At 47.6% G+C, this 14,355-nt stretch overlaps 1 protein-coding gene across 1 annotated transcript in view; it reads right to left on the reverse strand.

Annotated features, from left to right (window-relative positions):
* Window positions 1-831: 831 nt before the first annotated feature.
* The window catches only part of DNAAF8 (dynein axonemal assembly factor 8), a 128,837-nt gene continuing 115,313 nt past the window's right edge, over window positions 832-14,355 (reverse strand). Inside the window, exons 27-31 of the mRNA XM_067551099.1 lie at window positions 10,354-10,474; window positions 8,556-8,773; window positions 6,773-6,855; window positions 5,207-5,276; window positions 832-1,423 (exon numbers count right to left, since the gene is read on the reverse strand). Coding sequence (XP_067407200.1) covers window positions 1,346-1,423; window positions 5,207-5,276; window positions 6,773-6,855; window positions 8,556-8,773; window positions 10,354-10,474 — 570 coding nt within the window. The 3' untranslated portion in view covers window positions 832-1,345. The remainder of the gene's footprint in view (window positions 1,424-5,206; window positions 5,277-6,772; window positions 6,856-8,555; window positions 8,774-10,353; window positions 10,475-14,355) is intronic.

Consider the following 14,355-nt stretch of genomic DNA (forward strand, 5'->3'; position numbering starts at 1 on the left):
TCCCAGACAGGAGATTTAACCAGGTGTGTTTGTGTGCATGTGTATAAATGTGATGCTGGCCGACGGTGCAGGAAGAGGAACAAGAGGCCTCTTGGGCTGAGAAGAGAACATCTGGCAAGATTCTTCCCAAGAGGGGCTGGGGCTTGCCCAACTGGTCCCCATGAGGCTGACTGCCTTTGCAGAGGATGCAGGTGTTAATACAAAGAGTTCGCTGAAAGGACCAGGAAGGTAAATAATGCAGGAAAAGGAAACACGCTTTAGATCGCAGGCTATTGGTAAAGTAGAACAAACTGCAGCGATTGTGTATTAGGAGCTGGAGCAGGGAAAGATGTTAGTGTGAGGGCTGGGACAGCAGCACACAGACATTAAGCTATAAGGCTTTTAATCCTGCTTAATCAATTACTTTATCCGGGCTAGCAGGGCTTTGCAGAGCACCCAGCCTTCCCTGTTTTATTTGGCTTCCCTTTTATTTATTGTGGTTTTGTCTCCATTCTCTAGCTCCTGTGTGAAATAAACTGCATGTGATTTATCCTCATTGCAATTGGTGACTGTTATTGGGGACAATCAATGGCAGGGCGTTCTTGAGAGAAGGGAAGCAGAGCCCAGGGTGAGTGGGGATGGAAGTACTTGCCTGAACTCTTGGGTAAAGACATCTGAGGATGGGGACTGAACTTGCTCCTTTTGGCCAAATCCTCATTGCTTCAAAGGGAGCAGGACTGAAACCATAACCCTTACCCCAAATGACTGAAATGACCCTATTTCAGACATTCACAGTAATTATGAGTGGGACTCAAATGATTAATTTTTGCTTTAGTAAAAGGCTGATCTTTTCCTAGTCTTGCCACAGCCCATTTCCCTGCCTACAGCTGACCTTCGACCCAGACAGGAAAGCAGCTGGCCCGGCCACAAGGGACAAGCTGGTGGTTAGCAAAAACTGAGTCTCCTCCAAGTTTCCTTTGGGGAGAAGGACAGGAGCTCCATTTACCTCTTCAGACGGCTCCCAGGGCTTAGCTGAATAGGCAGATGCTATGCTTTGCATTTACTGTGCCTCCAAAGTGTTCTCCAGATGGAGGAATGCTGTGCAATTTGTTTTGCACAGCACAGACACGTTCCCTTTCAAATCATATCCCTAGAAACCATGGCTCCAGTGCTGAGTGATTATTTCTTTGGTGCTGATCACCTCCTAGTTCAACTTAGTGATGCAAATACCACACTCTGGGCTTGACATTTTAATAACAAATGGTTACAAGGCTGTTCTACCGGTGGAATCCCGAGGGCATCCACCTTTGCTGGTACCCACGATGGGATTTGCAGTTGGGCTGCTCAGGAGAACAGAAAATCCTGGCTAGGAATCCTGGGTTTCAATCCGGTGGAAGCTGTCAGATGTCAAGGAGTCAAAAAGGCAACAGAGCAGCTCTTCAGCCTGGGGAGAAAAGAAAGGGGAGCGGGGGCAGGCTAGCTTTTTACTGTTTGTTCGCCAGGTAATAAGTGTATTCTAGGCTGAATCCATCCCGATGCAGAGGGGTTGATTAGCCCAGCAGAAGGGAAACACCCTCCCGTTATTATTATGATCAGTGCCCACATTTTCAGTGAAAGAGAAGCAAAAATGACAACACACAAGATGCTGAGTGGGAAATCATCTAAAGACATCCCCGTGGCTTCTCCTCCTCCCAACCCCAAACTAGCTCTTCTGCTCCGGCTGCCGTGTGGGTTTGTTCCTGATGCCTCCCAGAGGAATGGAGAGGGAGAGGCCAGGGGCAGACAATACAGTCAGGTCACTGATGCAAGGCTGAGAGTGGGGGACAAGGTCCTGCTCACCTGTATGGGAACTGGGACAGAGGGAGATCACACCTCATTGACTCCCCTCCAAGTCAGTGAGGGCAGGATGGTGTTTGCAGGAGAGCTAGGAGTCAGGGGGGGGCCATTCTGGGCTGTGTCTCTAAGAGGGGCAGCACAGAGCTTGCACCTGGGGGTAAGGAGGAGCAGCTAAACTGGCTTCAAGCCACCTTGGTGCCTTCCCAATCCTGGGCTCCTCTGCAGCCCCCAGAGTAACATAGAGACCTCAGGGCTTGTCTACGTTATGGCAGCCTCTTGGGGCTGCCCTATGCGCCACAGCACTGCCCACTGTCCCTGCAATGCTATGTGCTGAGGCCTCCCCTTCCTCCCCACAACAGGCCCCAGCCCTGCCCTCCACGTGCCCATATGCCAAGGACTGTGAGGAGATCCTCAGAAGACAGCATTGTGGCTGTCTGCTCTAGTGCCTACACTGGGGCAATCCTCCCAGTGCAAAATATGGGGCTTTTAGGGCCCCTTTACAGCGGTCTGGCCCTTTCACCTGGCATAGAGGGGTTGTAGTGAGGGTGAGGCTTTCCCCCAGAGTGCTTTGGACACAGTCCCCCTGCCACTGCTCTCACAACCCGTCTCTTTGCTCGCTAGTCTTTTTTCCCTTTTATTCCATATCTATTATAGCATTTTGCTGCTGCAGCTGAAGGGAGGGAGAAGCTAAGACGGCCATCTTGGCTGCCGGCTAGCAGCTCGAAAACTCCCAGGAGGGGTCGGGAGCCAGGCAGAGCTGGGGGATTAGAGCTGCCACTCAGAGGAGAAAGGTTTGCACATTCGCTGTAGTTACTGAGCAATAACTGCACAGTGACCATGCAAAGCTTCGCACTCTGTGTAGCTAATAGTGGCTAGAGTGGGGGGCACTTACATCTCATGCAGCTAGTAGGAAATAACTGTCTGCGATTATGCAAATCAGATGGCCAAAACCAATCAGAGTGCTTGGGTATAAGTCATCCCAGCCTGGTGATTTGCAGAGACAATTCAATTCCAGTGTGATACATATGTACACATAACCGTGTGCTTTGTTAAACAGCAGAATCCTACACCAAAATAGCCGGAGGCTGGGCGTGCTCTCCCCACGTATTCACGTGAGTCCCATAAAACAAAGCACACCACCCCTCTCTTTTTGGAGCAGTGCATTACAGCTGCCTGGTCTTGATAAGTGATCTTAAAGAGTAACCTGATGACTCATAATGCCTTTCACAGAAGGCCCATCACGACACTAGAGAGAATTCTTTCCCAGGTGTCTGGCTGGTGGTTCTTGCCCACATGCTCAGGGTCAGGGCATCCCCAGGTCAGACTGGCAGAGACCTTGTGGTTTTTTCACCTTCCTCTGCACGGTGGGGCATTGGTCACTTGTTAGTTTGAACTAGAGTAAATGGTGGATTCTCTGTAACTTGAAGTCTTGAGGACTTCAGGAACTCAGCTAGAGGTTAGGGGTCTATTACAGGAGTGGGTGTGTGAGGCTCTGTGGCCTAAAACGTGCAGGAGGACAGACTAGATTATCATGATGGTCCCTTCTGGCCTTGAAGTCTATGAGACTATGAACTGAATGATCAATCCCTTTTCCGTGCTGTCCATAGCTTAGCTCCACTGTCAAATGCTGCAGCTCTGCTCACGGGATCTGCTTCAAACCATGAGGATTTTAAATCTTAGCTCCTCTTATTTAACCCTGCTGCCCTTTGCCTGACATCATATTGATGCTCGTTAGCTGTGGCTTTGGAGGCCTGGTTGGCACTTCGTAAAATCATTAGCAAGGGATTTCCCAGGGACATCCTTTGAAGCAATTTATATTCATTTTTCTAGGAGTTTGCACCTCAGATTTTGCTCGATCATTCTAAAGCTACCTGAGCAAAAGACCCCTGGACAATTAGAGATGGTATTTCCTGCTGGGCATCCCATATCCAACAGTGGGACGTGCCATGGCTGGCACCCTCATGAAGGGGCACTGTTTTCTGTGTTGATTGCAATATGCCACATTTGCTCTTCTCAGGACAAAGCTGAACACCGTACTGGTAAGTTCCAGTGGGCCTGCTCCTGCCCCCACTGAAATCAATGGGAGTTTTGTCCTGCCTTCAGTGGAAATGAGATTGGGCCCAGTATACTGATTGGTGGGGTGGCTGGGGCCAGGCACATTAGCTTGCTTTCTTATGTATAGCAATGGAACCTCTGCTGATGCCAAAAGCATCCCAGGCCTCTTCATCACTGGCTGATCGCCCATTTATGGGCACAAGACAGAAGAGATTTTATGTCCAACAGCAACATCCAACATCATTTCCAAAGCAAATCAGAGAGCACCCCAGAAAACAGAGGGCAGCCCAGAACTGCTGTCATGGCACATTACATGGCAACAGTCTAGCACAATTGGCAGCAGCAGTTACTATGGTGTAATACACTCCTGATGGGCTTCTAAAGATGGACTATCTCAGAGCTGGGTTTGCAGACCTTCCCAGATATCATATCACACTCTCAGCTCAGCATCAGGGGACCTGCACTGCCCGTCAAGGGCAGCACAGAACACCTCATGCTGGAAGCTACAGCTTTACAGCACTGACTGTGGGAGTATCCACCTTGGCAAGAATAAAGACCTGAATCTTGGTAGGCTTAACCTTCACGATGCTTGTGCTAAATGTTGATTTGGGGGAAAATCTGCCATATGTTGTCAACTCCAATGAGGACCATGTCATGTCACCAACACACCTGACACCCTCCCTTGCTTTCCCAGACAGGCTGATTTGCTGGCTACCATTTCTCTTGCTGTCCCAGCTCTTTATACCACTACCCTCCTTGTTCAACCAGCATCTCATCTCCAAAGCTCTTGTCTGGCTTAGAGCGGCTTGACAAAATCTCTCCATGTTTGCAATATGCTGTTGAGAAAACAGCTTGCCTGCCCAATGTTTAAAGGGCTAATGAGCTCACTGCCCTTCCTCCACCAGGATCAGAGCAATGGCTTCTAGAATTTTAATGACGAAAGTGGACAATTTTACATCAAAACTGTTTTTTGATGGAAAATTAGGTTTTTGACCAAATGAAACTTTCCGCGAAAAGTATCCAATTTCTGTGAAAAAAAAGTGCTATTTTGCTAAAGCATTTCTGTTCAAAAGAATTGTAGTTTGGGAGCCTTATGCCCACATTCTCTTCCATGGGCTGAGATCTCCAGCCAGACTTCATTTCCCTTGATGCACCACTGCCAGGGACTCCCATGATGCACTCCTCCTCCCCTCACTGAGGAAAAGTTTCATTTTTTTTCAAATTGTCCACCAAAAATAAAACCTGTTTTCTGAGCAACCCTACTTAATTTACAGCTAGGAGAACGCAATGGAAAATAAAATGGCTATTTCTGTGGACCAGGGCCTCCTCTACTTGCCTGTTTCTCAGTTTGGGGATACAGCAGATGCTGCATGCAGCCCAGCACAGCCTGCTTCTGCCAGCAGCCACTGGGGAGATAAAAACAAACACAACAGAGCAAGGGAAAAGCAAGTGTTACCCAGCCATAAGCGGTCAGAGCCTGCAAACGACCTAGCAGAGGGGAGGGGTACATTCTTTGTCAGCAGCTCTGGCCATGTGCATCTGTTGCTGAACTTCTTTACAAAGATAAATCCAGGGTTTTACAAAGCTTTGTATAAATGGATTAGGGCTCTTCAAATATAATCTCTCAGACAAACAATAATGACCAGTGATGTAACAGAGTCTTTGGGGCAGTGGGGGGAAAAGAGAAGCCCTCCATACCTGCATATTTATCTCTGCTGGAAAGCAAAGATGTCACACTGGGAAATTCTAAGGACTTAGTTTTAATTTTTTCCCAAATACACAGGCCTTCCAGAGCCACTATCAGAACCAAGAGGCCTCCAGTAGTCCTCACTCCTCCCCGCTTCAAGCCCATCAAATCAACCCAGGAATCAGCTAGAGGGGATGCTCAAGGACTAGAGGTGCTAGGTAAGTGTTTCAAAAGTACCTATGTGATTTAGGAGACTATGTTCCAATAAAACTCAGTGATGCTTCCTAAGTCATTTGGGTGCTTCCCAGCTCCCACAACTAGATATTGAGCTGGGTGACAACCTCGAAGGCCCTTCATGGTTGGCCAGTGCCTCCAAATGGCCTGCTAATGTATTTTGAATGATCCGATCATTTTGCAGCACTCTTGTGTGTCCATTCAATAAGAACAGCATCCTGATGGCATTATCCAAGGGGGTGCTGCACAGGGGTGAGTTGGCCTGTTGTGCTGTGCAATCACCCTCGCAAAGTGTGGCACCATGCATGGGCTGTGCCAAGTTATTGGCACAGCAGAGCCATCAGAAGCAGCCAGTGCAAGCAACTGCACATCACATTGCAAAATATCAGCCTTTAGTGTTGGGAAACTCTGCCTGCTGGGGCCAATGGATTAATTGGTCTGATGATAATTCTGTTCCACTAATCAGTCCCCATGGGGGGTTCTGTTTGTTTTAGCAGGGTTACTCCTCTACCAGGCATTCGTGGTGATTTATTGAACAGGTTGATTTTTTATTTCGCTCTCTGGTGTTTGTTTGAAGCTGGTTTTGCATGGTAAATGCAGAAATTACACAGATTTTCTCCTAGGAAGTTTATTGATTCAGCAGGTTTATTCTCAAAGCGAGACTTTATTTTGGAGAACTCCCTGTGCCTTTGCATCGTAAAATCTCATAGCCGTCCTTCCCGTGTCCATCACCTGGCTGGGGTGTTTAGGAAGTGTGACTTCAGAAATTAAAAGCTCTCTAATGTGCTGACACATAACCCCGCCCCCAATATAAATAATGAAAAATGCGTGGCCTTTGAGAGGTACTTACTTTTAGGAAAGGCTAAACTGGAAATGAATTATAGAGAAGACAACTCAGCCCCACGATCAGATCAGGAGCTCTCTGGTGTAGGTTGAGATGGTGGCCAAGAGTGCTAACTATGTGGTGGTGTTTTTGCTTACCTGTCCAGCAGGGAGTCAAAGCAAATAACGGCATTGTCTCGCTGTGCTGCTACCACCAGACAAGCCCCATCCAACAGGGAATGCTGCAAGGGAGGGAAGAACGCAAGGTTGGTACTGAGACCCACTTAAGTAACTCTGTGATCAGCTGCTGACAGCAAAAGGAATGGATTGCGTGCTGCGTGTGGGGTGATGAAAGAGATGGGGCAACACGCTCTCTGAAACGCCTCCTCCACCAGAATTCAGTTATGTGGCTTTACAGTTTTCCTAGTCATTTTCCTTCAGGCAAGGGTGCAAACTGAAGTATTGAAAAGAAAGTGTGACCTCAGGTGTGTTATTCAGACTGCATTGGCAGGAGCCTTGCTGGAGGCACGAAGAGAGGGAGTTCTCTGCTGGAAATAGTTAGACACAGTAGCAGCAATACTTGTTGTGGCAGGGAGAGAGTGACTGCTGTAATGACTCATTTTGTCTCGGCGCTATCAGGCCTGTATGGAAATATATCAGCCCTGTCTAACCCTGTTTGAAGACATTCCTCTCTGAGTGGGGGACATGATTTCAGGGCAACACCCACTGGTGCTGCTCTGCTTCCATCATACTACCCACCCCCTTGTCCTTCCTATAATAACTGCGGATTGTCACTTGGGCCTGAAGGACTTGGGATATCCTTGGGATAACCAAAGGGGAATAATCTGGTGCTCAGTCTAATTGGGTGCTAGATGTAATTGCTCTTCTAGACAGACGTACTTTAAAGGGATATTGTCAGTTTAAAAATCATGCTCTGAAAATATCTTACCTGCTCTTGCTACAGGTAATACCTAAGATCTCTCAAACTGAAAAGTCAGAATCGAAAAAATTTGTCTGTTTTTTCTCAGTTGGGTGACTGTGTGCATTTGACAGTCCTTTGTTTATAGTCAGTTCCAGCATAATTATTTCCCCCCAGTTTGCTTTGTGCATTTGACAGCACTTTCTGGTATAATCAACTCACTGCTTCATTCTAACCAGCTCCCTGTATGGGTGTGTCTTTCACACAGCAGCCAGGGAGAAAGATTTTTTGGGGATCAGATCCTCAGCTGGCATAAATAGGTGTAGCTCCATGGACTTCAACAGCACTCCTCACATGCTTAATTTAAGCATGTGCCTAGAGCGAGGCTAGAGTTCTCAGCCCTTTGCAGGACTGAGCTCCAAACAGCAGTGTAGTGAATGCACTGGAATATCCTGGAGATCAATATGGGGTACCTCAGCATCCAAAAGATAGTGACAAACTGGAGGGAGTTCAGAGATGAGCAACTAAAATGACTTGGGGGGGTCTGATTTATGAGTAAAAACCTATGGAAGAGTTAAACATGCTGACATTGACTAAGCAAATACTAGGCAGGGGGGACAAAATCCCTTCCCAATAAGACAAGAGTGTAATTGCCAAGAAGGGAGGGGGAATAGTTATCATAGCAAAAGGGGGATAGGGATTAATAAGGTGAAATTAACAACAGGATATAGAGGCTGTATATATTAGGGAAAATGCCCTCCCTGTGGCCTAGCCTCCAAAGAGAAATTGTGGATGCTCCGGTATTTATAACTAGCCAGGACTCAACACTAGCAAGTGTATAATAAAAAAGAAAAATCATGCACTCACAGGGGGATGGACTTGAAGGCCTAACAGGGATTTGCCATCTCTGGAGTCTTTGTTACAACTAAGTGAAACTAAGAACTGTACAGACTAGCAAATGGCTCTTCTTGTTTGGGGGGGGGGGGGGGGGCAGAGGGAAGAGTAGCTCCTATTGTTCCATACCATTGTTGAAATGTTGCACCCCTCAATGCCCAGTGTCTCAGAGATGAGGTGAGCCTGTGATTTGTTCAGCACGGTGAGCCGCACCCCTGTTACAGTGAAACCTTTGCCAATCAGCTGGTCTAGCAGTCCAAGATAAGGTGGGTGCTCCAAACCCTGAAGGATTATTCCGGGAAGTATCAGGCAAGTAGTTTGACAGAGTGTATCAAGTGATGGCAAGTCTGATGGGGAAAGATCAAAACACAACAGATGGTTCTTTAATATTAAAAAAGACCCAACAATCTCTAAACACCTTCCTCTCCCCCAAACAAATTAAATAACACAATGATCAGAGATGTTCATTCGACGTTATGTTGTGTAGTTGCTTGCAGATATGAATGCTCATTCCAAGCTGCTGAACTGGTGTGTGTGGTGTGTAGATAGTCAGATAGTAGTAATGACCTCATTTTCAGAGACGTCAGACCAGGACAGCTTCTGATGAGATACTAGTCCATTTAATTTCTTCCAAGCAAAGAAATCTGTTAATCCATCTGGTTTTATAATCCAAACATGTAATTCTGATCAGCAGCCGTAAGGTTTGGTGTGTTTCATATTTTCCCTATGATAAATCTGTTTGTATGTATAGACAAAAGCTTTGAGGATTTGATGAATAGTAGCCAAAGGGACAGGATTCTGTGTGTGTAATAGCGCTCTCTAGTGTTCAAGATGATCTATAAAGTGGATGCTGCATCTGGCTTACTAGGAGCACTTACTGTAAGCATCTGATGGTTTAGTGATCACATGTCCTTGCCTTTTTAGGACAGTTCCACTCTGGAAAAGATTGTCTTAGAAGCTGATGTGTGAGTGCATTGTGTCAGTCCAATATTGTTCCTTACTCTTCACTCTGCTTAGACACCCGCAAAGTAAAGACGAAGGAGTGATATTTACAAAACAAAACCCAGGTCCCAGGAGCTAGCAGGACAGATTCCAGGATTTGCTGCTAAGACTATGACACAAAGGGCTGCATGCGGTTTCTGAAGTATTCCCCGTCTCCTCAGGGAGGTTTTTTACTTGCAACAACTCTTTTAAATCAAGAAAAAGATCAAAGGTTCTGTATGTTGGGAAAATGCTGGGACCTGCTGTCAGGCAAGGCATTTTATAAACCCAGGATGGCCTGGACAGGAGGGATGCTGATGGCCTCCTCCCACACAGCCTTGTCTCACATGCCTTTGCATTTCCCATCTGCCTGAGCTGAAATGTTAGATGGAAACTAGTCACTAATTGAACGGCATTGCTATTGCTGTCCCACAGCATCCCCACTGGGAAGGTCAGCAAGCAACCAGCAGATAGAGTGTGGAGCAATCAGTTCACCTAGGGTGCTCCCACATACAGAGAGTTACCAATACCTTATTCCTGCAGTTCCTTGTGTGATGGGTTGGAGGTGGCCCGTAGGGGTGAGTAAGGTTAAGGGCCAGGACTACTCCACACTGAGTGATGGTTAAGTCCCATGCCTCTGTGCAGCCTGTCCCTTACTTATTAATGTGCAAGGCAGGAAAATGGGGCTGACTGAAAAGACATGACCTTAAGTGTGCTCATCATGCTAAAGAGGCACATGGGCCGTGATCCAAAGCCCATTGAAGTCAATGGGAAAAGGCCTGGAATCCAAGGGGTTAACAGGCCTGCACTACTTTTGAGTAGTTCTCTCCAACTCACAGCTGTCTCTGCTTTCTAAAAGGACATAAATACCAGATGATCTGTCTTGCTGGTCAACTAATCAATAGCAGTTTGAGGCCTATAATGAGCGTGCTCTACATTTCCTTACCTAGACTTTGCTGGTGCTTGGAGCCCAGGAAATTAAGTTGCCTTCTTGTTTCATGTTTTACAATCCTGCGCCGCTTGCTGATTTCTGGGCTGACTATTGGGTCACATTTAATGTTACAAATCTGCAGGAGGGAAGGGGGAAAGGTACATCATGTGACCAGTATCTCCTAATCAGGAGGGGCGATGTTCTGTAAACAGCAATTCAGGCAAGCTGTGAAGTGTTGTGTCAGGATGTTGCATACACCTGTCATTGCCAGCCCAGGAAAGGCCTGTGGTGTAGTCTGGAGCTGCAAGAATGCTCTGCATGCATTACCTCGTCTCTGTGATTAGTTCAGGACTGCACCCTGTTATCTTCTTAAAGATCCTGCATCCTCACACCCTTCCAAAGTCCCTGACCTGAGCCCTCCCGGGCCAGACTCTAAGAGGACCATGCTAGTCTCTAAGAGCTAACCCACATATTCACATCAAAGGTTCTTCTTTCTCTGGCATAATCGTAGCATTTCTAGCTCCCCAACTTTTGGGATGCGAGGATCATACTGGAAAATGAAATCAAAATAGCGAACAGGAAGGGAAAGACTTCTCATTTAATTTTAGCTACAGGCACCTTAAGTTGTTTTTTACTAGTGGATTAAGTTACTGACAACTGAAATCATTTGGCCCTTGTAGTGCTGTGACATATGACATGTACAGGGCCCCACTGTTTTAAGTTGGTGCCATTATAGGAATGGCTTGCCTAGAGATACGGTGTATGTCCTAAGCATTGGTGCCATCTGGTTGCAGCTACACGTGGTCACAAGCACAGAAAGGGGCCATCTAACACGGTCTCTGTGCACTGGATTCTCCCTTCCTCCCACTTGCATCTTCCTGTCTCCCAACCTTTATGACACTGGCTAATTCCCAGGTGTGCACCACCTACAAGACTGACCACTTACCTTGGGTCCCCAGGATAGGCAAGAGGGAGGATTTGTGGTCACTGACAGGTAGGTCACACTGGGACTTTTATGAGGAGCTAGTCTGGACCTTCCTAACCAGCCCCCTCTCCTGATGTGACCTATCTCCCCTGGAGGCTGAGTCCTGTCTGGCTCTTTCCTTCAGGCTGGGAAAGGGCAGGAGGAAAAGCCAGCATAGAGGCATAGTGGGAAGGTGGGGCAGTGTTAAGCTGGTGAGTGGGAACAGTGGGGAAGTAGCAGGAGCAGGGAGTAGGAGCCCCTGCTAGAACAGGGGACGGACTGCCAATAAGTCTCTTTGTTCCCAGACACAGATTCAGAGATTCCAGCAGCTAGAAGGGACCATTGTGATCAACTAGTCTGATCTCCTGGTCTAGTCTACCCCTCAGTAGCAGGTGCTAATGATGAATTTACTTGTCTGTAATGATTTCAGGACAGATGCACGATGAAGGTCTGTTTTCAGGACAGATGAAAGTGAAGGCCTAACAGCAACAGCAAGTCCCAGACATAACCCAGCCAGTTGCTGTACAAGTTTGTCCCACACAAGTCTACCCATACACCTCCTCCTGGCTAGCAGTCCTTTCTGATCCTCTTCTTCTCAGCCTCTTAGCCTCCGCATAGCTCTGCCAGCACACCTCACTCCGGCCCTGCCGCCCCCTTGCTGTTGCAGCCCTACGATCTAACACAGCTATGCTAGTGCACCTCACTTTGGGTCCTCCACTCCATTCCAGTGCTGGGTTCCCCATAGAGCTATTCAAAGGCTGAGGATCTTCTGAGCAGAGCCTGAAGATGATTGCAAACTGCATGGGGGATCTGGATAAATGCCCATGCCGTACATTGATTGAACCATCATGCTGATTTTAATTTATTGCCTAACTCACATGTGAGCCCTTTGCTCTTGAGCGGAATGGTTAGTGCAACAATTCATTGTAAAACCTAGCCCTTCACTGCCGTTTTCCCATCTCCAAGCACTCCCTTAATATGAAGTGTTCAGACTAATCTCAGGCTAGGAGAGTCTGTCTCTGGATGGAGCTCTTCTATATTCCCCAAGTTACTTCCATGTCTTTCTTGAAGGTTTAGTGTCCCTCATTTCCCAATGCTTTATGTTCTTTACCCTTGAGGCCTTCCATCACAGCTAACATCTTCCCAGCCAGGGAGGACTGGACAGAACTCCCTGTACAGCCCATCAATTACAGTCCTTAGTTGATAGGAGAGGTTGCTCGCCTCGAGTGGTGTGATACACTCCTTTCCCCTAGGCTTGAACATATCCTCTGAGCAAGAGCTGTCAAGGATTTCTGAGGCACCTACAACCTTCGTTTATAAGGGCAAACTAAGAGCGTTGCTTCTGCAACACTCCCAGCTCCTCCCAATCGCACCAGCATGAGGCTGGGAGCAGAAAGATAGTTCATACAGTTGTTGTTTTATTCTAAATACTCCGTATATGAATGGAAGGCTATCCCATGTCAGGTACTGCATGCAATTTCAAGAAGCAACTGCTTCCTTCCCCAGTGCAAGCCTATTTCTCCACCAAGGCTATGTTTACACTACCACTTATGTCGGTATAACTTATGTCACTCAGGTGTGTGAATAAGCCACCCTCCCCCCCGCAACGAGTGACATAAGTTACACCGGCGTAAGCACTGGTGTGAAGAGTGTGGAGTAAAATGGAAGAATTACTTCTCAAGTCTTGCTTACAACACCCCTGCTAATACAATCCAGAATGATGTTTCCTTTTTTTGCAACAATGTCACATTGTTGACTCATATTTAGCTTGTGATCCCCCAGGATCCCCCAGATCCCTTTCTGCAGTACTCCTTCCTGGGCAGTCGTTTCCCATTTTGTACGTGTGCAACTGATTGTTTCTACCTAAGTGGAGTACTTTGTATTTGTATTTGTCCTTACAAATGTATTTTATCCCATTTACTTCAGATCATTTCTCCTATTTGTCCAGATGATTTTGAATTTTAATCCTATTCTCCAAAGCACTTGCAACCCCTCCCAGCTTGTTATTGCCCACAGACTTTATAAGTGTACTCTCTAAGACATTATCTAAATCATTGATGAAGATATTGAATAGAACTGGCCCCAGAACCGATCCCCACGGGACCCCATTCGATATGCCCTTCCAGCTTGAATGTGAACCACTGATAAAACAGGGTTACTTACCAGTAACTGTTGTTCTTCGAGATGTGTTGCTCATATCCATTCCAATATAGGTGTGTGTGCACTCCGTGCAGTTTCCCGGAACTTTTTTCCCCTTAGCAGTCCCCGTAGGGCCAGCTCAGGCGCCCCCTGGAGTACCGCGCTCATGCCGTGGTACATAGGGCACTGCCAACCCCACGGGCCCCCAGTCCCTTCTTTCTGCCGACTCCGACAGTGGGGACGGAGGGTGGGTGTGGAATGGATATGAGCAACACATCTCGAAGAACAACAGTTACTGGTAAGTAACCCTGTTTTCTATCTTCGAGTGATTGCTCATATCCATTCCAATATAGGTGACTAAATAGCCATACATGGAGGTGGGTAGGAGTTAGCGTTGCGCTGCCCTTGCCAGGACGGCTCTGCCGAACCCCGCGTCCTCTCTCGCCTGCTGCATGATGGCGTAGTGGGACGTAAAGGTATGAACTGACGACCAGGTCGCTGCTCTGCAGATGTCCTGCAGGGGCACTCTTCCCAGGAAAGCCACAGATGAGGCCTGGGCCCTGGTTGAGTGCGCTGTTACAGCCCCTGGAAGCGGTACCTTTGCCTGCTCATAACAGGTCTTGATGCAGGCGGTGATCCAGGGGGAGATGCACTGGGTGGAGACAGGTGAGCCTTTCCTCCGGTCCACCACTGCCACGAACAGCTGCGTCGACTTCCGGAACGGCTTGGTCCTCTCGATGTAAAAGGCCAAGGCTCGTCTGACATCCAGGGAGTGCCATCTCTGCTCCTCCTCCGAACCGTGTGGTTTGGGAAAAAACACAGGGAGGAAGATATCCTGGTTATAATGAAACTGGGACACCACCTTCGGCAGGAAGGCCGGGTGGGGTCTCAGTCGGACCTTATCCTTGTAGAAG

Source organism: Emydura macquarii, unplaced genomic scaffold (genome assembly GCF_026122565.2).
Source record: "Emydura macquarii macquarii isolate MOO-44397 ecotype Brisbane River unplaced genomic scaffold, CSIRO-AGI_Emac_v2 contig_1348, whole genome shotgun sequence".
Taxonomy (NCBI): Eukaryota; Metazoa; Chordata; order Testudines; family Chelidae; genus Emydura; species Emydura macquarii.